At 45.8% G+C, this 26,396-nt stretch overlaps 1 protein-coding gene across 1 annotated transcript; it reads left to right on the top strand.

Annotated features, from left to right (window-relative positions):
- The first annotated feature begins 1,627 nt into the window (after positions 1 to 1,627).
- Positions 1,628 to 15,514, top strand: SLC20A1 (solute carrier family 20 member 1). The gene is made up of 10 exons (XM_020963641.2): positions 1,628 to 2,131; positions 2,216 to 2,356; positions 2,443 to 2,528; positions 8,051 to 8,147; positions 9,834 to 9,953; positions 11,391 to 11,657; positions 11,823 to 12,381; positions 12,486 to 12,671; positions 13,341 to 13,425; positions 14,379 to 15,514. Exons 1-10 carry the CDS (start codon positions 1,786 to 1,788, stop codon positions 14,538 to 14,540), a joined length of 2,049 nt encoding a protein of 682 aa, XP_020819300.1. The 5' UTR covers positions 1,628 to 1,785; the 3' UTR covers positions 14,541 to 15,514.
- Positions 15,515 to 26,396: the final 10,882 nt, after the last annotated feature.

The following is a 26,396-nucleotide window of genomic DNA, read 5'->3' as shown; positions in this document are numbered from 1 at the left end:
ACCTCCATGACACAGATTAGGTAACCGGATGAAAAGAAGGAGAGGAAATCGCCCCGAGGGCCTGGAGCTGTCCGTTTCTCTCGGCACTCCCAGCTTCCTCCCAGGCGAGCCAGCCAGCCTCGGGTGTGCCGGCCTTCGGTAGCCGTGCCCCTAGACTAAACCCTGGAAGCCCCACCATCTGAGCCCCCGCTTTTACGGGGAGGGCAAATGCCCCTCGTGGAAAACAGGGACCCCTGCCCCGCTTTTTTTACTGGGGGGCTCAGTGCCCCTTCTGGATACGGGACCCCACCCGTGTCCTTTTTTATGGAGAGGGCAAATGCCCTTCGTGGATATGAGGGACCCCTGCCCCCTTTTTTACGGGAAGGGGGGTCCGTGTCCCTAGTGGGTAAGGGCAGTAGGGTCACGGGCTTCGAGGTGCCAGGTGGTCGGGCCAAAGCGTCTTCTCTGACGGCGAGGCCGAGACTCTGGTGCCGTGAACCCCGACCTGGAGGAGGGGCCGCCCCCAGTCCTGAGATCTGCCGGGCTGCCCTGGGGAGGACAGCGAGGCGCCTTCTGGGGGACTGCAGCGGGCAGTCGTAGGCAGGTGAGGGGAAGGACGGGGCCGGGGGGACGGCGCTCCCCCGAGAATATCCCAAAACGGGGTCATGAAACGGGAAAGGTGATTCACCGGCCTCACGTGGGAAACACCCGGACCCGGAGGGGGCGGGGGATCCTTCCCAGACGGGGCGGGGCCCGCGGCTCGCAGACCTCCAATCGCGAGGCTCTATTAGATCACGTGGCGCTAGGAGGCGCCTGCACTGGGAGGGCGGACAGGGTGACGTCGCGGGAGGGCGGGGCCCCACTGGGAGGAGGGCGGAGCGGGGCGCGCAGGGTCACGTGGGGGCGCCGGCCGGTTATAAGAGGGGCCGCCGGCGGCGTGCGCCGGCTAGGTGATGGCTGACGGAGTACCGCCTGGGGCTTTCGAGTAGCAGCTGCAGGCAGCGCCGCGTCGTCGCTCGTCCTCGGCTCGGCCTGGGCTCTCTGGGCGGGACGCTTCGCTTTTTTCCGCTTCGTGCTGGGGGTTCTGACCGGAGCCGTCCTCCCGCCGCCGCCGGTTCCCCTTGGTGAGTAGCGGTGCCGGGGCCGGCGGGCTCGCGACGAGGAGAGTCTGTGTCTCCGCCTGAGCCCGCATGCCCATCCCCTCCCCCTCCGAGCGCTTTTGGCGGCTCCCCGCCCTGGGCGCGCGCGCGGGAACCTGGGCTTCCTGGCCGGGTCCGCGCGCTCTTTCTCTGTTTCTCGCGCTCTCCCGCCCCTCCCTCCCCTGCCCCCGCCCCTTCCCGCGCGCGCGCGCGCTTCGCACAACGGTCGCGAGGGAGGCGCGCGCGGGCCTCCCATCCCCCCTCCCCCGGGAGCGGCGCGCTTTCCGCCGCCGCCACGTGCCCGCGCCGCCTCCCCCGCCCCGGTCCCCACCTTGGAGGTTCCCGCGTGGCCCTCCCCACCCCCCCGGAAGAGATGGTGCTATTGTGGGTTCTCCCCCCGCAGGATGCCCTTGAGCCCTCGCTGAGGTCCGCCATGGCGTTGCGCCCCAGCCTCGGAGCCCCCCGGAGCCCCCGGAGCCGGCAGCACCCCGAGATGCCCCCGCGCCGCGTATAGCGATAGCCCCGCGACGTGTGCCTCCCGTTTACAGTATTTAATCGTATGTAATATATATTATTTATTATAGCATCCTCATACCTCATTTACACAGCCCCCGCCCCGCCCCAAGCAGCCCCCCAAAGCGAGCCCCTCCCCCCGGGACGCGGAAGCATGGCCACCCCCCTGGGCTCCCTCGTGACGCTGGTCACGCCGCTGGCGCCCACGGCCCCCGCGCCCCTCGTCGACTATCTGTGGATGCTCGTCCTGGGCTTCGTCATCGCCTTTGTCCTCGCCTTCTCCGTGGGCGCCAACGACGTGGCCAACTCGTTCGGCACGGCCGTGGGCTCGGGGGTCGTGACCCTGCGGCAGGCCTGCGTGCTGGCCAGCATCTTCGAGACCGTGGGCTCCGTGCTGCTGGGGGCCAAGGTGAGCGAGACCATCCGCAAGGGCCTCATCGACGTGAACACGTACAACTCGACGCAGGAGCTCATGGCCGGCTCGGTCAGTGCCATGTTCGGTGAGTGCCGCCGCCGGGGGGCGGGGTCCCAGCGCCGGGGCGGGCGCAGGGGCTGACCGGGTCACCTGGCCGCCTGTGTTTCAGGGTCCGCCGTGTGGCAGCTAGCGGCTTCGTTTTTGAAGCTCCCCATTTCCGGTACCCACTGTATTGTCGGCGCGACCATCGGCTTCTCCCTGGTGGCCAAGGGGCAGGAAGGTGTCAAGTGGTCAGAGCTGCTGAAAATCGGTATGTGCCGGTGCCGGGGCGTGGAGGGGGGTTCGCCTTAGACTGGGGAAAGCTCATCCCGACCCGCTCTTGTGCTCTCTCCGCAGTGTTGTCTTGGTTCATCTCCCCACTTCTTTCTGGCATCATGTCTGCAGTTCTGTTCTTCCTAGTTCGATCCTTCATCCTCCGAAAGGTAAGGGTCTTCCTTGACGTCGGAGTCTGCAGCGAGGAACTCCAGATTTTCTTTCTTGAGAGTGGGGTTGACAGGTGGTCTTGGTTTAGGGGGACGATGGAGTCGTTAAGTGAGGCACAGTCTGATTGGAAACAGGTCTAGAAATCAGCAGTGTGCCAATAAAATAAAGAAGGCGTGGCTTTCCTTCCCTGGATGTTTTGTTTAGCAACCTGAAAATTATCTTTTTTCATCATTCACTAGTGGAGTGTAACTAGAGTATCATAGAATAGATGCTGGTTTTAATCTAACTCCTTTCTTTGAGAAATAAGACTGAGGCTGGAAAAGGGCCCTATCATTCATTACCAGAGAACTGGAGTGTGGGGGAGGGGTAGGAGGGATCTGAATGTGGGTTTTCCAATTCCCAAGTCCAGTGGATTTTTTTTTTTTTGCTTGAACACATAGCTGCCGCCCTCTAGGATTGAGATTTGTTGGGCTTTGAACCTGGCTTCCAATGGTGTTAGTTTCCCGTAGGACTGATTATAAAATCTATTGCTTTTAAATCAGACCCCAAATAAACAGAGACAGTTGGGGATACTGTAGTTGACCCTGGTCTGCAGTTACATTTCCTTGGTGAACAATGTTATCTTCCCAGAGTATTTTGTGCTCTGGAGTGAGGTCCCAAATCAGAAATTAGAGATGGAGAAAATAAAATCTATTAGGTCATCTAGTCCCTTGGGAAGCAGGGCTGTGAATTTTGTTTGTCTGGCTTAAAAGTAACTGGAGGGAAAGATCTTGTGCCACTTTCCTGTGGAAACTTTGTAACTGGTAGAAGTGATTGTTGTCATTCATTCCCGCAAAAAACCTGACTGTCCTAAGTGTAAGGCTGCTGGTAGCAAACAGCTAGGGTCACTTAGCAACTGGAAAACTAGCACATGCTGACTGGGACTGGTAGCCAGCTTCACTCAGCCTGCTCTCCTGGTGTGCTTCCATGGGCAGAGTCGGGATCTAGGATGATTTTTGTTGGCTTTTCTTCACTCCTGATACAGTTGAGGAAATTGTATCAAATATGTTTGTTATAAAAATATTAATTTCATATCAACTCCCACATTTCCCTGATCTGCTTTGTTTTGAAGGTATTCTGGACATTGTCTCAGCTTGTGAGTTCGCTCTCTAAATGTGGGGACAGATCCCACTTCCTCCACAGATCTGATAATTGCTTTACTGTAAAATCAAAAGAGGCCGGTCTTGACAAAAGATTGTCTGTGTCTGAGTGAGTTAATGTTTTCTTCTGAGATGGAGCCTGTAGTTGCTACTTCCCAGAGTGGTCTCAGTTTAGTTTACAGTGTCTCCGGATTCTGGTGACTTTGGTTTTCATTGTTAAGATATTCTGGGTTAGGTTTCTTGTTCGTTGGAAATTTGGAATTAGTCATTCCTCATTCTCCAGGCCCTTTTCAAAATACCTTTAAAAAGGGGAAGCTCTGTTGGATTACAGATTAACTAAAGTGGCCATTTGGAGACTTGAATACAATGAGGTGTAGCCCTCATACTTCATGGGATCCCATAGGAACCTTTGTAGAACTGCCAGCACCGTCAGTTACTCTTCTGTCCTCTGTCGTGGTCAGGTAGCAGAGACAATGGGAAACTCCTCGTCACTGTTATGGTGAAGCTTCAGAATCCCTCCCTCCCCTTCCCAGCACAACAGCCCTGCCTTAGTTGTAGGAACTGAGGTTTCTTGAGTGTCCGAGGCCATGTCTATAGATGAGCATATTTAAAACTTGATTCCAAATGATTAGGAGAATAAATAGCCCAGCTATAGAGGGAAAGAGAGGGCAGAGATGGTATTTTGTATGTATGATTTGGGAAAAAATGTAACCCTGTGTTTTACCCAAGTTTTATGGCTAGTCTGAGGGATGACTCTTGTCTTTGAATAATACCTGATGGCTTAAAGTTGAAACCTCAGAACAGTCTCAGATTAATTAGGAGCTTCCAGCAGATTTTCTTTGTCTTTGGCATCCTCAGGTTTAGAGGAACAAAGTCGGCTTGTGCTTCTTGCTTGCCAGAGTGCCCACGTACTGGACCTGATTTTGTTTTGCTTTGGGAGCACAAATTTCTGTTCATCTGACTAGTTTTCAGAATCTGTTTGGATGCTGTGGAGTTTACATCAGGCATCTGGCTTAAGTAGTTTGCAGGTTGTTTTCTGCTTGGTAAGAGGCTTAAAGTTAGACTTAATTCAAGCCTCAGCAAACATTTGAGTGCCTACTATGCCTAGAGTAGTGTTAAGCAGCTAGAAACACTTCAGCAGTAGTTCAAGGGCAGTTGGGTTGTGAAGAGCCTTTATTTTACATGATGCATTTTTCTTTGGAATCTTTCTCCCTGAAGTAATCAATGAGTGATAGGGATATGATAGAAGTGCTCAGTTTTAACATTTCTGTCCTAATGGCTCCATGGAGAACAGCACGCCCCAAGAGCAGGGTCATTGATCATTTTGTGTCACGGACCCCTCTGGCAGTGCTAAGTCTAGCAGTCTCTTTTCAGAAAATGGTTGCAAATGCATAAAATGAAATACGAAGGACTACAAAGGACAATCATTAAATTGAAATAAAGGTGTCATTTTTTTCCCCCCATCCAAGCGATGGACCCCCATTGAGGGTGTAGACCCCGATTACTCCTGTGCATAGTTCAGTTTCCACAGTAGCTTTCTTAGCATCTGTGCTTGTGGTACTTTCCCAAGTATTATGACAGGTCAGTTCTTACCTCTAGGAGTTCCTATTTTGAAGCCATAACAAACACAGTGGACAACCTTAGTCTGTGTAGACTGTACCGATGCATGTTCATTTTCTTCAGTGCATTTAGGAATTGGGGACCTTGGGCAAGGATACCTGTTTGTGTAATTACAAATTGGTTTAGATGTTAGGGGAGGTTTCCTTTTTGTCTAGATATGTTTGGGAGGCGTAAAGAAAACTTTCAGCACTTTACTCCCTTATGAGGAAGAAGAGAACACACTGCTCAGGGCTTGATAAAGAAGCTTGTGAACTGGAGAAGCCATTTCTTTTTCCTTTCTGTTTGTTTGACTTTTCCTGCTCATTTACAGACTTTATGGGGGGGGGGGGTGCTGCTCGGCAGCACAGGCACCAGAGAGAACTCAAGGTACTGAAACATTTTAGTTTTTAGTAGAAAGTAAGTTTATGTTTTCAGAGTTAAGTAAGATGGGAATTTTGCTCATAACATTAGTTTTTTCGTGGAGGAGGAAACTGAGACCAGGGTCCCCTGACTGAGTCTAGAGTTTGTTATGTTACATCCCCAGGAAAGGCTCGGGTCATTTGCTTTTGTGCCAGCTCTCTTAGGGGGAAGATTGGCATAGATGAATTAGCTGGTAGGACGTGCTAGCCTGAGATGAGTTTTTATTGATGTTTGGGATGCGGCCACCACTGCTGGTGCTGCTGCTGACCAGAGAATCTCCCTCTCTACAGAGCGGCTTCTGAGATCATTGACCTTCTTGTGCTGGTCTCCCTTACATACCATATCTAGAACACTGATATTGAATTGTTCTACTGCATTTAACCTGTGGATCTCAAGGTATAAGCCATATTTGGTTACAAAGACTGAAGTGAAGGGACTGGCAGTTGCTTCTGTGTGTGACAGGATCATGTTTTTATTTGTAACCTCAGCCCTGCTGAATCTCTCAGTTTTCTGTTGTCTGAAGAACTCATTGCTCTGGGGCCAGGGTCCCTCCCAGCTTTTGACTTCAGTGTTCTTAGAAGCACCTAACACCCCCTCCACCATCCCTCCAAAATCTCGCTGTCCGAGACCTAACCCACAACTTCTGCTCCCAGCATACAACCTAGAACAGCGCTCAGAAAAGCTCTGACTTTGCTCTTTTGGTTGTGTGTGTGTGTGTGTGTGTGTGTGTGTGTGTGTGTGTGTGTGTGTGTCCCATTAGCCACATTTCTATGTGAAACCTAAATTTTCAGATGTTTGCAGAACTTAATCCTTTCTGAAGGGAGAAGAAAAATTGGGTTCAGTTGGTCAGGTCTGCTTCCCTAGTGTGTCCTTTCCACAAGGTGGCATAGAGCTGACCTTGTTCTTATTTGTTGTCAGACATTATATCTAAAACCCAGCTCAGATGTAAAGGGAATGAAAAAGCCAAGAAAGGTGTATATAAAATTACAATTTAGAATACTTTTTACTACTGGAATTTGCTTTTATGCTTCAAATTGGTTGTTTATATTTCCAGGTAACAACTTCTGAATTCTAGCCAACCTGAAGCTCACCTAGTAAAAATCAATACAAGAGAATATCAATACTAGAATAATGCACAATTCTTTGAGATATATGGTTCTTTCCATGGCTCTGGCAGATACAGAATGAAAAGGAACCGAGAAGAAACCCATTTGAAGGACTTTGGATATATCAATCTCTTTGAACTGTCCTTAATAGCAATTTTTGCTGCTTCTGATGTATCTTAGAAAAAGTGAAGGAAAGTTCATCAAACTGAGAACCTTTCACAAAAGCGAGGGGCATTCAGATATGCAAAAGGAGTTGCTAGTCTGAAATGGATTTCTGTGTTCATGATGATGTTTGAAAGTACCTTTCCACAGTCAGAATTTCACAATGTGTTTGCAGTCTAGTGTCATGAACTTGGCTGTCTGTTAGTGTTTACTATTTTATTAAGATAAATTCTTGAGCTATTTTCTTGAACCATTCAACAAATTATCAAATTACGTCCCCTTTCTGATTCTGATGCAGTGGTTACTATAAATAATTTGACATCATCTTATTGTCTGATGTATAAATATTAAATCATTTTGGGGAAGGAAATAATAGGTAGCAAGAATGAAAATGGTGTATCTGCTCTTCAGTTTAAAATCCGACTTCTGAATTACCTTATTTATTAAAGTCCTTTATCTTGGTTCAAGACCTGGTGATATTCAGGCTGGGGGAAATAGCTTTGTTGAAATCAAGAGAGCACTAGAGAGTAGTCACTGGGTGCATCATATTTCAGTGTCTTGGAAATCTTTTTTTCTACGACCCAAAGAGTTAATATGAACTAGAAACTAATATTTCTAGGCTAGGCAGCTACTAGGGACATGCATAGGGAGGAGAAGGAGCCTGCTTAATGGGAAGAGTGGTTAGTCTGCAATCTTACTTCTTTAACAGTTTTAACGCATTCTGTGCTAGAATGATTGCTAGGTCATTTGTGTGGCAAGTGCAAGCAGAGGCACTGGCTAAAAAGCACCTGCTAGTTCCAAGTTCTGCCCTGCTTTTTCATCTTTAATGTATAAGGATAGGAAGGGGAGATTGATGTCCAAACTCTCCTTCAGTCTTGTAGCTTGGTCAGGTCATTGAGGGAGGGTTAAGTGAATTGCTCACAGACACACTTAAACCAGAGGAAGACTTGAACCTGGGTCTTGTCCAGGTTTCTCCACAGTGCCCCACATTATCATATCTGACTAGGGAAAGTAGTGCATGTTTAAGTGTTCAGCCTCAGGCTCAGGACAAACAGCTTATGAATGGGCTACTTAACATTAAAATTTGTTTTTCAGAGTGATCCAGTTCCTAATGGCTTACGAGCCCTGCCAGTTTTCTATGCCTGCACAATTGGAATTAACCTCTTCTCCATCATGTACACTGGAGCACCCTGTAAGTTCAGATGAAAATATTTAAATGTGAAATTTGAACTTGGTTGCAAACCTTGCATTAAATGCCCAATTTACCCCTTTTTGCTTTACAGGGCTGAAATCTCCTAGAAGGTGGCTGGCCTGTGCCCATTACAGAAGGCTGCAGGCTAGTGTACGCTGAGTTAACCTAGATAGTTTCCCAGCCAGAGACCTGCTCAGATTCTAAATCACTGCAGACCTTTCCTCTTTAGTCTTCACAGGAACCACCGATAATATGGTCTTCTCCCTCCCTTTCTCCTCCTACTTATCCTAAAAGTACTGGAATTGATCAGGATCCTGGCTGCTTACTGAAGAATCCTTAGCCTTATTCAACCTTGGATAATCAGTCTTAAGACTTGAGGTGTTGGATTTTCTCATTCGGCCTCAAGTGGAATTCAGTTACCTTGGTTTCGTTCCCTAAATTTTAAATCACTCCCCTGAAATCTACTTGACTGAGAAGAGTTGGGATCTTTGACAGCTGGTGTGAGTGCACTTGAAGAGGAATTCATGCAGCTGAGAGGAAAACTATTGTGAGCCTGCAAAGATTGGAATGTTGGCAGTTTTGTTTTGGCTGAGGCAGAGGATGAAGCTGGAATGCCTAACTTAAAAACATCCTAAAGGGATCATATTGGGGTAACTGTCCCATAGTGAGATAGGGAGAGAGGACATTTACAAGTCTGTTTTGCTAAATTCATTTATCTACTTAAGAGATCTTAAAATAACAAGGCCTTGAACAAAAAATGTGAGAACCATGGGCATCCTTTAGAGTGATTTGTTTCAAATCACTGCATGAAATTTTTTTTCATGGAGGGGACAATCTTTTTCACCGATAACGTTATATTGGTCACACATTTTGGCAATGCCAGTGTTACTGTGTATCACAGTAAAAAAAAAATTGCTGTTAAGTAGCAGAGACAGAATTCAGACTAGTGGAAGAAAAGTGGAGGTAGTCCAGTCCTCCAACCACTTATTTTCTAGGTGAAGAAACTGAAGAGCAGAGAAGGGGAAATGCCCCGCCCACAGTCACATTGAACCTAGTGGCAGAACTGTGTAGGGCTTAGGAGATGATGCTTGGAATTTGAACTTGCAAGGAACCAAGATGGAGACTTGGACCATATTTTGAGATTTGGGGAGCTTAGACCAAAAAAGCAAGAAAATTAATCGCAAAAAAAAAAATAGGTAATTTGGTAGACCACCATCTTGTTTTCCTTTAAAAAAATAAATCCTAGAAAATTCAGATTAACCTGTTATTGGATTTCAGATGGCGAAACTTGCCTCTTGGGAGACAAGAGGGGAAGAGTAGAATTGCAGGGTGTCATGGCCCTTCAGCCATTTTAATCTCAGTATTGCCAGCACAGTCTTGAACTGCCCTCTCCTATCCCCTTCTCTGCTAGCTGCAAGTCATCCAGATTCTTGCAGTCTTTAAATCTGTCCTGAAGATGGAAAAGGAAGAATCAGGTTCAATTTGTCAGGTGGTTCCTTAGATTCTTAAGACTTGAATTGTCTTTTTTCCAGAGGTCAGTTCACTTGTCTTATCGCTAGCAGAGAAATTCACACTTACTGACCCTAGGCTGATGAAGATCCAGAAGAGCCCTCCCGTGGAGGGTTCCCCGGTGTTGCAAGGGGCTGTTGCCCTGGGGTTTTCAAGATCCCTTATTTTATCTCCTAGTGCTGGGCTTTGACAAACTTCCTCTGTGGGGTACCATCCTCATCTCGGTGGGATGTGCTGTTTTCTGTGCCCTTATCGTCTGGTTCCTTGTGTGTCCCAGGATGAAGAGAAAAATTGAACGTAAGTAATCTGACATGATGTGAAAAATGTAGCTTTGTGAACTTGTTGAATTTTAAAATAATTTGAGAGCCATCGCCAAACTTCATGTTCTGTTGTTTTGGAGAGCTTTATCTAATTTTGTTACTCATCAGTTCAAAAATTCTGAAGGGTTCATAGGTAATTCCTGAATGGTGTGGCGTAAGAGGATGCTTGATTTCTGAGGGGTGAGAAGGGGAGGAGAAGCAAGTTTTTCTTGCTTTATAAATAAGATTTAGAGCTAGAGAGGCTGAAAGGGAGTCCAGGAGACAGAGGACCTTCCTTGGTGGTTGGAGCCTTTTAATGCTGCTGGTGATACAGCATTGGTTTCATCCAAAGAAACTAAATGGCACAAAAATTGATGAGGAAAAATCAAGTAAGGGATAATGTGTTCTGTAGCAAGCATTGCAGTGATTAGGTACTGGGCCATTGCTGACTTGGGCATCCGTAATTAAGCATCTTGTGATACTCATTTTTATTTAAGTGACAACTTGCCCTTGAAGATGCCCACAAACCCATACCCTAGATTGGTGGCACACATCTTGAGAGCTTGAATTTATGTGGCATGTGAAGACTACTATGTTTTGTCTTGCCTGGGCTGCACAATTTTTAAATAGTTCAACTAAACACTTAATTACATGACTAGCCTCTTTTAAGTTTTTGGTAGTTTTTCCTCGTTGTTCTTTGCCGGTCGGTTAAGGTTTTCCCTTTCTTTGCCTTTGTCAGCTGTTGGGTTTGCAGAGCGATTTATTCCTCTCCAGAAAGTACATGACGCAGACTGCAGTAGTGTGAGCCCTGCGTCACTGGCTGCTGCAGACCTGAAGAGGCCCAGGGAGAGGGCAGGCTCTGCTTGGCTTCTCCGGAGTCTGGCTGGCGAGCCCAGCCCCGTGCAGTCAGGCCTGGGGAGCAGCATCTTAGAGCTTCACCTAGTCTCAAACCCAACATGCCGTGGGATAGCTTTAGCAGTCTGACCGCTGTAGCTGAAAGAATTTTCAGCTTTATTACGTGGATGTTCAAGAACATGGAATAGTTGTGGTCATGGTGTCTGAATGAGAATCAGGACTTGGATCCCCTCTTGTTCGACCTCTTCATTTTAAAGATGAAGAAACTGAATTTCATAGAATAATTAATACCCTGTGTTAGTACCTGAGGCTATTACGCTTGTTGCAGTAAAGCTAGAGGTTGGTAGTGCCTGAGGTTGTTATAGAATAAAGCTAGTGGTTGATAGTTCATTTCCTTTAGAACCCCACCCCCCAACTTTGGAATTTGTCTGAGACAGGAAAGCATCCCTCTCCCGTGACGTATTGGATGAAAGGTGGGCTTCTTGAACTACAATATGAAAAACTTAATAATTGGACAAAGCAGAATATTAAGGAGTGGGAGAAGTTGATGTGCTTTAAAATGACTTTTCTTGCTGTGTAGGAGAAATCAAATCCAGTCCTTCTGAGAGCCCCTTAATGGAGAAAAAGAGTAGCTTGAAAGAAGATCATGAGGAAGCCAAGCTGTCTCTTGGTGATGCTGAAAACAGGCACCCTGTTTCTGACGGAGGAGCTGCTACTGTGCCGCTGCGAGCTGCAGTGGAGGAGAGAACTGTCTCATTCAAGCTGGGAGACCTGGAGGAAGCCCCAGAGCGAGAGAGGCTTCCCAGTGTAGATGTGAAAGAAACAAATATTGACAGTGCAATGAATGGTTGGTTTTGTGGTTTCAAAAGCAGTTCTCTTTTGGGGGGAGGGGGATGGCTTATGTGTTTGACATTATTCTAAGTACTATGAAAGCTTTTACAAGTTTAAAATGGGGAGAGGGTGGCAACAGGGAAGTTTGCGTGGGTACACATATATGTTCCTTCTTCCTTAGGCACAGTGCAGTTGCCTAATGGGAACCTGGTTCAGTTTAATCAAACAGTTAGCAACCAGATGAATTCCAGCGGCCACTATCAGTATCACACCGTGCACAAAGATTCTGGCTTGTACAAAGAGTTACTTCACAAGCTACACCTTGCCAAGGTGGGAGATTGCATGGGGGACTCGAGCGACAAGCCCTTGAGGCGTAACAACAGCTACACGTCCTACACCATGGCCATCTGCGGCATGCCTTTGGATTCATTCCGTGCCAGAGAAGGAGAGCCGAAAGGGGAGGAGATGGAAAAGCTGACTGGGCCTGCCTCTGACTCCAAGAAGAGGGTCCGTATGGACAGCTACACCAGCTACTGCAACGCCGTGTCCGACATCCACTCGGCGTCCGATGTCGATGTGAGCGTCCAGGTTGAGCGGGGCCTTGGGGACAGGAAGGGCAGTGGGGACTCCCTGGAGGAGTGGCGTGACCAGGACAAGCCAGAGATCTCCCTGCTCTTCCAGTTCTTGCAGATCCTCACGGCCTGCTTCGGCTCTTTTGCCCATGGTGGCAATGATGTAAGGTCAGTTGCCTGTTGGTCTACCAAGCATAAAGACATGTGCAAGAAGCAAAGAGAAGATTGGTCTTTGCAATTTTGACATGTTTTGTTCTCTGCTTATCTTCCAGCAATGCCATCGGACCTCTGGTGGCTCTGTATTTGGTCTATGAAACTGGAGATGTTGCTTCCAAAGTAGCAACCCCAATTTGGCTTCTGCTGTATGGTGGTGTTGGTATATGTATTGGTCTCTGGGTCTGGGGAAGGAGAGTTATTCAAACCATGGGGAAGGATCTCACGCCAATCACACCCTCTAGGTAAGTGGTTATAAGACCAAAGTTAACTTCTAGAGATGTTGAATTTGTATAGTGTTTTATTATATTAAAATTATTTTGTAGTGGCAAAACCACAAGCATATTATCAGTGTTTATTCCCATTGATAAGGGTTAAATTTCTGGTATATGGTCTCTGATAATACTTCTCTTAGAATAATCTTAATGAACAAGTCAGCTCCACTGGCCAGGTGACCAGATAAGTGTCCTATGAACACACCAAGACCTGAGACTTGGTGAATGTGCCAAGAGTACATGACTTTTAGCGAGGACAGCTGTGTGTCCGCTTGGGTTTCATTTGTCCTTACCTGGGAGCTAGAACGGAGATGCTTGCCAGATGGTTTGAAAAGCATAGGAGTTTGCAGTAGCATCAAGCTCTTAGCAGAATTTAAAGCACCCTTTAGATACATAGTGGAATACCAAGTTCTTCTGTTGAGGGAGACTACTGAGGTCATTGCTTTATGCTAGTTTTTATATGCAAATTTGAATCGTAACAAAGGAAGGCTACTTTGCCTGAGGAGGCCTAGCTTGTTATCTGATAGGGCCTTCTTTCAGTCCAGAGCTGGGTAGCTTAAACTGATCTTTGGAGAGGCGATCTGGACCTGGGTTTGGGACACTAGGCTCTTTTGACAAGCAACCATTTTGTGTCAACAGTGGCTTCAGTATTGAACTGGCATCAGCTGTCACGGTAGTAATTGCATCAAATGTTGGCCTTCCCATCAGCACAACTCACTGTAAGGTATGTGTGGTAATTAATGCTTCAGCTTAGTCTAAGCAGTAAAATGGATTCATCCACCTTGTCATCAGAATCGTTAGCAATTTAAACTAATGAAAGGTCATTTGTTATCTCTGCCTTTGTATGTAATGGGTAATGATAGGATGGCAGATCTTGACTTGCTCTTTCTTTTTGATGAGTTTGCCCTGAGATCTTAGTTGGCCTGAGGTAACAAATTAAAAAGTATCCAAGTTGTTGTAGGAAGAGCTCCTACTTGTCTCTGTGGTAGGAGCACTTGTCAGACTGGACAGGATCTTTGTGGTGAATGCTGTTATCCATCCCCATTTTGCAGATAAGGAAACCAAGGCACAGGGGGTGGTTTGCCTCTGGTGACAGGAGGAATTCAGATTCGAGCCCTTCACCCTCCAGCCTCTGGGCTCCATGGTCTCCATGAGTTAGTTAATCTTAGTAAGAAGAAATACTGCACAGCCCTGCCTACCCAGTGTATTAGAGAGTTAATTAAAAGTCCAAGCACACTGTGGATCATTGATTAGCCCAGTATCAAGGTATGATGGAGAGTTAGGCTCTTCATCCACATTTGCTACTTAACTATGTCACCTGGGGCAAGTCAGTTCCCTGCTAGGCTTCCCCTCCTTCAGACTGGAGGACTAGATAAGATGTTAGACTTCAGTGGTGGAGAGTGAATCAAGACCAGAGAGGAGCATAGATTTCCAAGTGGAAAGGACCTTGGAGCTTGTCCTGCCATCCAGCCGCGTCACCATACGGAGGATAAGATTGGCCCAAGGTTGTGGGCCTGACTCTGCTCAGGTCAAGGTTCTCAGCTGTCATTCTTATCTGTAAAAGAACGGCGGTGCTCTGTGTGCCCCTGAGCTCCCTTACGACTGGAATCTATTAGCCGATCATGTAGGTTCTAGGAAATGAAACTTGTTGAGCACTAAAGTTGTGGGTTTTTGTAGGTGGGCTCCGTTGTTTCTGTTGGCTGGCTTCGATCTAAGAAAGCCGTGGACTGGAGACTCTTCCGAAACATCTTCATGGCCTGGTTTGTTACTGTCCCGATTTCGGGAGTGATCAGTGCTGCTATTATGGCCCTCTTCAAGTATGCCATTCTCAGAGTGTGAAGCCATTCGGGATCAAGCTCCTGCCACTGCTTGGGACCACACTTACACATTCCTGCTGCCTGAAGAGTGACTAGTAGGGTTGCAGAGGACTCCTCCAAGGACGGCTTTTTAAAGTTTGGGGGGCAGTGGGAGGGAAGTGTCACTTGTGCTATAATTGCTTTTGTGCTAAATATGACTTGTCTCAAAATTAGCTATGTAAAATAGCCAGGTTTCCACTGATTCTCATTAAGGTCCCCTTTCTTCTGGGCTGTGAATTCCTGTACATATTTCTCTACTTTTCTATCAGGCTTCAATTCCATTATGTTTTGATGTTGGTTGTCATTGATGATAATTCCTTGTCATTTTGAGGACCATTCAGAGCCAATTGATGTATGTATCAAACAAAATCATAATGGTGTGATCTGCTCTGTTAGGTTCACCAGATGTGAACAGGAGCCTCCCTTAAATATTTTTAAATGGAAAGCTCCTTGGGGAAATTTTGCAGAATAGTAATTTGTATTCTGCATTTGTTCTAAAGTAGTGGCAGGTTCCATGGCATATGTGGGAACCACTCCCTTAACTAGAGGAATGCTCATGGGCTTGGGGAAGATGAAGTGGCCCGCCACTTGTCCTTCATTTGTCAAAGTTTCACTAACTTTGTTACTGCTGAGGGGCAGGAAAGAGCCTTCACAATTCCCACAAGGCAAAGTTAGCATTTCTTGAACTTGTTCTAAGTACTTTATGAGTGTCAAAGTTGGGGAAACACTGAAAAAGAGTATTTCTGGTTTTGCGTTGAGTGTATGTAATTATATATCCCCTTTCCAGCACCTGCTGTCTCAAAACAATCTCCTGTTGTTAACCTTTGTTCTACCTGCAGTGTAAGATGGATGAATGGGGTTGAATATGAATGACACGCCAGTTAAATGGGACATATTACAGCAGTCCACGCTCATCTGTCTACCTCTAAATAAAAATGCCTATGATTTTTCTAGAAAGTTGCTTCTGTCTGGCATTAGTGGCGCTTATTCCCCCCTCCCTGTGGTGGGATGTCCTTGTGCATGAACTTAACTCCTATTGAATGCCTCCGGGCCTTGCTAGCAAGTGCCCTGGGAAGCTGGGCTCAAGTGGGGGTGGTTCTCTGTTCCCCAGAGGACTCAAGATTTGACCTCCAGACCAGTGTTGTGTTTGTGGCAGAACCCCTGGGGGTGCAAATAGTCCACCTGAGTGTTGCTGGGCTAGGCCGATAAAGACTTTTTAAAAAAGTTTATCTTGGGGGCAGCTAGGTGGTGTAGTGGATAGAGCAGCTGCCCTGGAGTCAGGAGGACCTGAGTTCAAATACGACCTCAGACTCTAGCTGTGTACCCTGGGCAAATCACTTAACCCCGATTGCCTTGCAAAAAAAAAAATTACCTTCTGACTGGTGGGAAATGGGCTTTATTTTTCACTTGCCTCTCTCGTGTCATCTCCGTGTGATACACAGCTGCTTGAAGTTAACAGGGACAAAGCTCATTTAAACATGGGGCTTTGGGGTGTGCCCTTTAAATTTTATTGGGATAATGACCTGATTCTAGTGAAGGCGGTCCTCCACTGAAGCATGGCCCAGGCCATTTCATTGGTGTTGCTCTGTTTGAGGGCACTACTGAAAATCTTTCATAAAACTGCTAGTAGTGACTTTCTCCGTTGTATATAGCAGACAGCTTTTAAAGGGGGAAATTATTATTCTGTGGTCAAATGTGAATGAATTACCCTTTTGTCTTCTGGGACCACCATCCCTATTCCCTTTGACTCTCTCCTACCTGTTGTTTTAGTCCTAGGTAGCTTTCTTGAGTTATCATTAGCCAATCTAAATCCTATTGTGTAAAAATAACAGAAAGGAACTGCATTGGTGGTTTCTGGAACATTCCTGTCAACCTGTCTTCTGCTTTGGATGCTCACACAAATATTTGAAACTTGATGGTGATAACTGGTGACTTTACTTCTCAAACAGATCGTCCCTAGCTCTGATAATAGTACGTGAACATTTTTAATGGCTTCCTTGTGGGGTTTCTTGGGGCTTTGGTTGACTGGTGATACCCAGAGGCAACACTAGTTGTCTATATGTCCTTTATAAAGGGGGCAGGTCTTACCAAGGAGTCTTGTTCATGTACAACTACCCTTACGGTGAAATCTTTTCCTAAAGAGTATTTGTGCTCAAGACCCAGATAGACTGGGAGATAGGGGGCCTGCTATTTCTAGAAGTAAGCAAATGCTCACTAATTGCAGGCTTGGGCTGAATGTCTCAGCAATGTTTCCCACTGTGATAATTGGAAAAATATAATTTCCAACTAATTCTGTGTCCTGCTTTGCAAAATACCAGCTGGCAGCTGGGCTGCCAGTTTGCTTCCTGAAGTGACTTACCCTCTTTTAGGCTTGCTCCCAGGATAGCAGGTCTTTAGCTGTGGAAGGGAGAGTTCCAATCGATGAGGAAAGGACAATGAGAGACCCTCAAATCCCATGTCTGTGAGGACCGGCTAGCTGGTTGAACTAAAGGCCTTTCTTTAGGAGTCTTAGTTCATAGCTGGCTTGGGCATCTTCCAGAAAGTTGATAGGGATTGAAAGTCTATACAAACCTTTCTTCCTCTTTGGAAGTTAAGGCTATTAGGCCTGAATCCTTACAACAACACTGCAGTTAATGGGTCTTCTACCTTCCAGGAATACAACTTTTATTGCATGATATTATATAAAGGCCAAATGGATTCTTGGCGAGCTTGATCGTGAAATGTAGAGCTCAAGGCATCTTGGAATGCCTCCTCCTCCTTTCCTCCCTTATTTTGTTGTTTAGTTCTTTTCAGTTGTGTCCAGCTCTTTGTGACCCCCCTTGGGGTTTTCTTGGCAAAGATACAGGAGTGGTTGCCGTTTCCTTTCCAGCTCATTTTACAGATGAGGAAACTGAGGTGAGCAGTGAAGTGACTTGCCCAGGGTCACTCATATAGCTAGGAAGGGTCTGAGGCCACATTTGAATTCAGGTCTTCCTAACTCTAGGCCTGGTGCTTCATCCGCTGCACCACCTAGCTGTGCCACCATCTTCCCCTGGCCCTCCTTATTTCATGGATAGGCAAAAACTAATGCTCAGAGTGGGGTATAGAAGAGGTAGTAAGCAAAGGTTTGAACCTGGGCCTCTTCTGATTTCAAGTGATAGGCCAAGTTTTAGATTTCTATTCCAGTACAACGTATGTGATCTCATGGGATGTCAGAATAGCCACAGATGCTGGGAGTTGAAGCTTTTTGGGCACTCTAAGAAAATGGCCCCCATTTCAAATCACCGGTGCCCCTATAATGATACCTTGTGGGGGGGGGTGACAGGTTTTGTTTCATGCTTGCCGTGAATTTCACGAGACGGGCGTTTTGTGTCCAAGCAGGAGAAACTTCCCCGCCAGTGGAGCCATCCAAAAGTGCAATGAAGCTGCCTCAGGTAGGGGTGGGCTCTCTTTTCCTAGAGGGAATTCACACAAAGAACAGATGACTATTTGAGAGTATTTGGGGACCAGTTGAACTAGGGTTTTGAAATGCAACCCTGAGATGGTGGTTTTAGGGTTCTGGGTGAAACATTCCACTTTGGTGTGCCTTCATTTCCTGATCTATAAAAATGAAATCATAGTTCCTGCCATGAATGTCATGAAGAAAGAAAAATTCTTTTAATCTACTAGCTCACACTTCTGAGGGAGAAAATTTTGAAAGTCTGAAGTGCAATATGTGAAAGTATGAAATAAAAATAAAATGTTGAAATGGGAGCTGGAGAGGTTAGGATTGTGCTGTTCTTTATGCTCACGGAAAATAACAGGATCAGAAGACAAAAGGGGAAGGGATAGGTTGGGGTCTTGGTGTTTTTAGGCAGTTGTGCCCAAACTGGAAAGACTGGCAGCATTCCTCGGGGGTCTGGAGATGAAAAAAGCCAAAAGGAGACAAATATATTAGCTATTCAGTAACCCGGCATTGAGAACGGTCAGGAGGAGACAAGGACAGGACTGGCAGCAAGGACAAGCATTCCTTATTTGCCAAGTCTAAGAAATTCCATTGCTATGCATCAGTATGACTGCCCTTCCTGAAGTAAACAGGGACGCTCCAGGGAAGCAAAACACTTACTCATAGCAATTTAAGGTAGCTGTAGTTTTGTGCATCCCCTTAGGTGGCAGCTAGGGAGACAGGGTGTGTAGACCTTGCAGCCTACAATGCTGTATTTTTCCTTGCACGGAGAGCTATCCAAAAATATGAATGGGATTACTTCAGGAAGTAGTTGATACCCTCCAAATAGAGGTTTTCAAGGCCCACATGCCCACTTCTGGGGCATTTAGAGGGGATTCTTGGTCATGTTTGATTTTAATTGGGTAGCTTCTGAGGTCCTTCCAAATTAATCAGATTTCAAGAGGAGATATGGGTTGGTAGGTCCCTGTGGTCGTGTCATGTCATGTTTTTGGGGTCCCCAAAGCCAGTAAAGCGGTAAGGTAGAAGACAGAAAACCCTTTCCCGTGAATTTTGAAGCTTGAAGATAAGTAAGATTTATGATCAGACTCATATTGCAAACAGGGATAAGTATTTGTAAAACCTCCATGTTGGTAAAAACAAACTGAGTCCGTGTAAATGGCCAAAGTTAATGGCCAGCATGGCATTTGGTGGTAATTGACCAAGGAACCTTGAAAGTCATGTCCAACTTTGACCCACAGCATCTTCCCTGAGGGTGAAAGAGCCCACTATATCCCAAGGCTCTTGGGTATTTAGAAAGCCCTGGTTGTTGGGGAATGTTGGGTTCCATTCCATTTAAGTTTCCACCTGCACCAAGTGTTAAGACTTTTGCATATATCTATTAATTTCATCTTGTTAGATTTGGCCTAGTCTAGGGGTGGGGCACCTGCATCCTCCAGGCCACTTGTGGCCCTCTAGGTCCCGAAGTACAGGCCTTTGACTGAATCTAAACCTCACAGAACAAACCCCTTAATAAAAGGATTTGTTCTGTAAAATGGGCGCACCCAAGGACCTAGAAGGCCACTTGTAGCCTTGAGGCTGCAGGTGCCCCACCCCTGCCCAGTCTATACATGGATTCTGTAGCAATCTAGTGAGGCCTACAGCCCCTCTGAATACTAAATGCATAAAAGGTAGAGAATTATAAAGGAAGCCAGCTATACTGGAGTGCAGTTATAAAATTATTTAAAAAAACAAACATTTTTTGTTCAGTTTTTTGGAAATCTGAGACAAAAGGCAGTAAAACACACTGAAATAGATGCAGTGACCAGTATGGTACAGGCCTAGCCAGTTGTAGTTTTCTTGTAATTAGCAATGTTGGAAGAATGTCAGCTTTCTCAGGAGGTGGAGGAGCAAGTCCTCCCAGCTAAAGATGAGATTTCCTTTGGATTTCTGTTTATGAGAAAAGAGAATACAAACCAGAAATGGGATAAGACTTGGGAGAAATGGGAAATGATATTAACCTAGAAATCTTTCACTAGTATTTTATTTGCAGCCAGCAGGATGCGTGACTTTTTTTTTTTTTTTGGTTTTGTGGTAGTGTGTGAGAGCAGCAGATAGACCAGATCAGCCCAGGAGCCTGTTCTCACCTACCCTGGCGCAGGACTCCCAGCATCCTTTACCTCAGGCTGTGGCTCAGATCACCTCAGCAGGTGTCACTGCCTGTCAGTCAAGGCTGTCCCTTTGATGGGTTCCTCCCTGCCAGCCCCAGGTATTGGTACAGGGAGCTAGCCAACGCTCCCTGTGAAAGGTCAGCTGCTGTGCAGCAGACCATCCTGCGTCCTCTGGACCACGTACAAAGCTGGGTACTGTTCAACTTGTTGCTGTAATAACGACAAATTACTCCCCAGCTAGAGAGCATTAAAAGGCCTTCTGTGAACTGTGTATAACCTTTGCTGAGAATCCAGCTAAGTGTTAGAACACGTAATTAGAGCTTTACCCGTGCTAGGCTTGGAGTTCCTGATTACATGCCTCCTTTGTGCTTGTAAGAAGAGGCTGATTGACTAAGTCACCTTTTTGTGATCTCGGTGATTAGGAGTATGTTAAACCAATTATTTTAGGCTTGAGTTAAAATAAAAAAAACAAAACACAACATCATGTCCCTTCTACTTCCAAACTTCTGCAAAGGTGAGTAAGGAACCTTGCTTAAAGGAGACAGTGTTTCCTGAACAACTACTACTCTGTCCTCTCCAGCCCCTACTCATTCAATAATTGCCCCTTTTACAGTTTATTAATCACTCCCTCCCCAGCCCTTTGAGGAATAAGTGTAGTACAAACATTTCCCCTTCCTGTCCAGCTCCAAGGCTAAACTTGCATTTTAAGTGGCAGAGGTGATCATCAAATCTAATCTTGTTACTGGTCCAGGACTTCCTGGCAGTCTCAGGCGCTTCCAATTCTGCCTTTTCCGGGACCTCAGTTCTATGTGTACCATCTACAGGAGAGCGCTGGCAGAGGCTGGGCAGGGCTAGCAAGACAATAGGATACTGAGGGACCTGCTCCATTCACTCAGAGATGGGTCTAGTTAACCCAGGTATGTAAGCCTCCTTTCATGATCCGGTAACATATTCCAGATACCTTCAGTGACTCACCCTATGGTAATTTGTAGATGTGGGTCTGTCCTTGGCTATCTTTCCCATCCCTCAGGCTGGAAAGCTGCTGTCCAGCAGATAGAAACAGTCCCCTGGTTGGTGCAATTTTTGATGGGCTTGGAAAATCCCAACCCCTGACTAAAAATATCTTATTCCATACGTAGTGCCTGAAATTCCTCCTTTTGGAAGAAAAAAAGTCTATTTTAATTGGATTAAGTCATGTAAGCTGGGAAGGCCAAGAAATGAATCCTTATTTTAAAATCCTAATTTTAAAAAGCTCAGCTCTAATGATTGGTTGCAGGATGTCTAACTTTGCTAGGAATAAGGACATCATGGGAAGACAGGGTAAGGGTGGAACCATGGGACAGATCACAGATGAGATGTTAAAAGGGGGAGAGTGATACCATGAAGTTTCATGTACATAATTTTTCCCTCAGAGGTAATTCTGCATCCCAGATGGCTTAAGTCATCTCTGTGAGAGTTCATAGAACTTTAGACCAAGGAAGGACTTGAAGAATTTGCCCAAACTGGTTTCCCAGGGCCCTTTTCATCCAGAGCCCTATTTCATCACCTTAGCCTGGCCCATCTACAACAACTTCTTCCACCTACTCCATCCTGCTTTCATCTCTCCCTCCCAAGCTCTGCTAACTTCTGATGGAAATCTTGATTCCTGAACAGAGGGCCGATTATTCAAGCAAGAGACTGGGAAAAGGGAAACGAGAGTTAAGATGTGGATAGCACAAGGTGATGTGGGAAGTTGGGGTGGGGGCACCGTTAGGCTTAAGTACAGAGTTCACGGTGGCCCATTCAGTCACTAGAGGACTGACCGGTCAGCTCCCTGCATTCCCAGCCTTGCCTGCTGAGCAGTCTTTCAATTATAAGCTCCTCATGAGCAGGGACTCTCTTTAGCTTCTTTTTGTATCCCCAGCATTTAGCACAGTGCCTGGCACATAGTAGGTGCTTCACAAACTTTTATTGATAGATTTTATATTATGATTTGTGCATGAGTCATACATAGGTCATCAGGTCCCAGAGAGAAGGGACTTACCCAAACTTTCTATCTCCTGTTTTAAAAGTCTATCACTCACAAGGCATTTTTACTCAATAGCTAATCTTTGGGGGAGGGGAGGGGAGAGGAGGGAGACCCAAAGATTAGATTTGGTAAAGCTTCTCCTTAAGAAGGTTAGCTCAGTAGAGGAATGTAATGCCTGTATAACAAGTGTAATTACAGAATTAAAATAAGTATTATATGAGGTCCTTGTAAATACTGGAAAACAGGGAAGGTTTCAAAGGGATGGTGAAATCTGAATTGGATTTTAAAGTAAAAATGGGAAAGAATTCAGCAGCAAGTAAAGTCACCAGGGCATGAGAACAGCAGGTATTTGGGAGGAGAGAGTAATCTAATTTTGCTGAAGCATAGAATTTAGTATAATAGACAGGGGAGGGGCCATCCATTTTTGAAGTGCCTACTATGTGCCAGGCTGAATGCTTTACAAATATGATCACATTTGATAATAAGACTGGGAAGGTCAGGTAGTGCCACATTTTGCATGCTCTTGAACTCCAAGCCGGGGAAGTACTAGTGATAATTTTTTAGAGCAGAGAAGTGGTCCAGCTGGACATAGGCATTTGAAAAACTCTTCTAGCAGGTGAAAGAAGGGATGAATTAGAGTGTGGCATCAGGAAGACTGGTAAAGAAATTAGAGCTGGAAGGGCCCTTGGTCACTGGTCCAACTCTCTAGTTTTACTGTGGCTTTCCCGAGGCCACCTCTATGACCTTCGGTAGGAGTCAAGATTCAAACCTGACTTGCGGATCTCATGTCCTTCCTGCTATATCATATCCCCTTTCCAAGTAGGAGATAACAGAGGGTCTCCTGACTGTTCTTATCCTGGTGATCTTCTAGCCTTGACATGCAGAAATCCAACAGTCAGGACCATTGTTTCTGGAAAGGGCAGCATATGGCTGCTGGGGACTTAGCAGGCCGAAACCGCTTCCCCAGTCCTCTTTCCCCTCCGGGAGTTATCTCCCTCTGAGGGCGGGGACTACCCCATTCTTTTATGGGTACCCTTACTTTTAGTTTGGTGACTCGTTCCTTTTCATTTATTTATTGGAATGTCCCAGAAGGAGTGTGAACGTAGAAACAGAAAGGAAGAGGCTGATGTGATTTGAAAGCTTGTGTAGTAAAATGGACCAGACAATGTCTCTAGACAACTCTGTGCTAAATTTGGAAAGATCTTCCCTGTTCAAGAGGCTGGGGATGGAGTGGGACTTGTTGATTATTTGTTTGGACTCTTCATGACCCAATTTGGGATTTTCTTGAGAGAGATACTGGAGTGGTTTGCCATTTCCTTCTCCGGTTCATTTTACAGATGAGGAAGCTGAGGGAAAAGTCAAGTAACTTGCTTAGGGTCATACAGCTAGTAAGTATCTGAGGCTGGATTTGAACTCAGGTCATCCTGACTCCAGGGCCAGTGCTCTATACACTGTTCCACCTGGCTGGGTGGGGTGGGAGTGGGAGGGTGGATAGAGAAAGTTTTATCCTGTCCATTTTGTACCTGCACCCCCACCTACAGCCTCAGTTTTGAAATGTCAACATCCAAGGGATCCTTAGATCCTTTCCTCTTGCTATTTTTTGTTTTGGGTACTCCTTGCCCATTCTGGTCTGAGGAATGGGCCCCTTAGTCCTTATCAGGGTCACTTTCTGCTATCTGCCTCAAGCAGCAGGCTGCCCACCCCACCCAGTGACATGGGGACCCTCCCTGCCTCTTCCCTGGAGTGTTGCCCTCCACTGTTTATGAGTCTATACTGAATGCTAAAGATCAATAGACCTAAGTATACTGAGGAACAATGTTTTGGTGGTAGTAGCGGTAGTAGTGGTGGTAGTGTTAGTAGTAGTAGTAGTAGTAGTGGTGGTAGTGGTGGTAGTGATAGTGGTAGTAGTAGTGGTGGTAGTGGTAGTAGTAGTGCTGGTGGTAGTGGTAGTGGTAGTGTTAGTGGTGGTAGTGGTAGTAGTAGTTAACATTTATGTAATATACACAGTTCTTATTTAATGACTGTAGCTGCTACTTGGCAAGCCTTACATGATTTTCCCATGTAGACATTTTAGCAAGTCTAACTTTTCATCTTACCTCCTTAGTATTTTTTCTTAGTTCTAGGCATCTGGATTGCATAATGGTTAGAGCACTAAATCCTACCTCAGACACTAACCAGGTGTGATCCTGGTCAAGTTGCTTTACCTTTGTCTGCCTCAGTTTCCTCATCTGTGAAATGGGGATTGTTGTAAGGGTCAAATGAGATGAAAGTGCTAGATAAATATTAGCTGTATCCCCCCATTTTCACTGCTTGGCCATTTAGTGACAACTCAAAGCATCATTTTTTATCTCACTACATCCTCATCACAGCCTTCTAAGGTATGGAGTACAAATATTATCCCCATTTTACAGATCAGGCCACTGAAGCCCAGACAGGGTAAGTGGCTTGTCTACAGTCACATAGCAAGATAGCAGGGAAAGCCAGGACTGGGGTTTACATCTTTGCCATGACAACCCATGTTTTTTTTTTAAATTAGATTATTTAGAGATAATTTTATTTAATGTTAATTTATGAATATTTAATTGAGATTTATTAGAGATTATTTTATTTACCTCCCAGGGGTCTTTTCCTATTATGAGATGTATCACGAGGGAGTACTGGTCTAGCCTGTCATCAAGGGCATTGCCAGAGCCTTCTCAGAGCCAGGAAGCAGAGTGGGGAGTCTGAAAACCCCCAGAAAAAGGCTTTTCCATAAGTAGCAGCTCCACCAATGCTGGGGACAAGTTATCATACTTGGACTTGAGGTCAGAAGACTTGTCTTCTCATCCTGGCTCTGCATCCTTGGACAAACCACTGAATGTTGTCCAGTCCTCAGTTTTCTAATCTGTAAAATGGGGGGATTGGGCCCATTGTTGGGCTAACGTTCATTCTTAGTTTTAAGCACCTCCTCTGCACCCTGCCTAAGCAGGGAGGTCTCTAGAAGCATAACAATCTTGCCCTGCCTCCAGCAGGAGGATGGGACGTTTAACCCATTTAGATAAAGGGGTCCCAGTCACAGACTCCTAGGAACTTTAGAGAACGCCCATAACACCCTCACTGTACAGAGGGAGGACTGAAGACATTTTTTGCTGGTTGTTGAATTGAGCATTCTCCATTTCTTAGGATAACCATTGGATAAGCCCCAAGCCCTTTGCTCTCCTGCTAAGGGAAATGTATAATACCCATATATTTTTGGGTGGTATGTTTGTCTCTCTGTGTTGTTGTTTGTTCTAAGTTTTTTTGTTTTTGTTTTTGTTTTTGTTTTTTGGTTAGGCAGTGGGGTTAAGTGACTTGCCCAGGGTCACACAGCTAGTAAGTGTTTTGTGTCTGAGGCCGTATTTGAACTCAGGTCTTCCTGAATCCAGGCCCGCTGCTCTATCCACTGCGCCTCTTAGCTGCCCCTGTTTGTCCTAAGTTTTTAAAGAGGACCGTGACATGCCCTACTGTGAACCTCCCCTAGCACTTGTATATGTGTGTGTATGTATGTAATACATTTGTGTATGTATATGATATATGTAGATATATGTGTGTATGTATGTATATATGTACACACACACACACACACACACACACACACACACACACACATGCATGCATAGCAGAATTGGAGAGAAAAACACCCCCAAGTGGCAGGAAATACCATTTAGAGGAGGATGAACAGCTTGAACCTTGTGAGACTGACTCCCAGGCCAGGGGAGCCCAGAGAAGGTCAAAATCAGTGTAGACTGGAGAAGGGTCATGGAGGTAGAGGAGAGAAGGACAGGGCAGATTTACCGCTCAGTAGTAAAACAGCCTCTGCTTTGTCTCCAGCCCTGGTTATGTCTCCCTGGTGTGCTGTCCTAAAACCACATTGCAGTGCTGGGGGAAAAAAAACCTACTCTGACTGTCTTCAATGTCCTCATTCCCTAAGAGCTCACTCTCAATCGCAAACATTTGCTTCAGGGTCACAGGGAAAACTGATGTGGACAGGAGCTCCTTAAATTTGACCAGTAATGGTATCCAAATTGGCTTTAAAAAAAAAAAAGCTATTTAGGAATCTTAGAAGCAGGATTTAGAGCTGGAAGGGATGTGGGTGATCAGTTAACACAGAGATGTTTAAGCTTTGTATCATGGACCCCTTTGGAAGCACGGTGAAACCTATGGATCCTTCTTAGAAAGAAATACTTTAAAATAATTGAAGGAAATGATCAATTTTAGTTAGACGTGAGTGAAACTGGTGAT

The sequence above is a fragment of the Phascolarctos cinereus genome, unplaced genomic scaffold (assembly GCF_003287225.1).
Source record: "Phascolarctos cinereus isolate Bilbo 61053 unplaced genomic scaffold, phaCin_HiC Scaffold_2;HRSCAF=192, whole genome shotgun sequence".
Taxonomy (NCBI): domain Eukaryota; kingdom Metazoa; phylum Chordata; class Mammalia; order Diprotodontia; family Phascolarctidae; genus Phascolarctos; species Phascolarctos cinereus.
The sequence above is the reverse complement of the archived record's forward strand: the minus strand, read 5'-3'. Positions and strand labels throughout refer to the sequence as shown.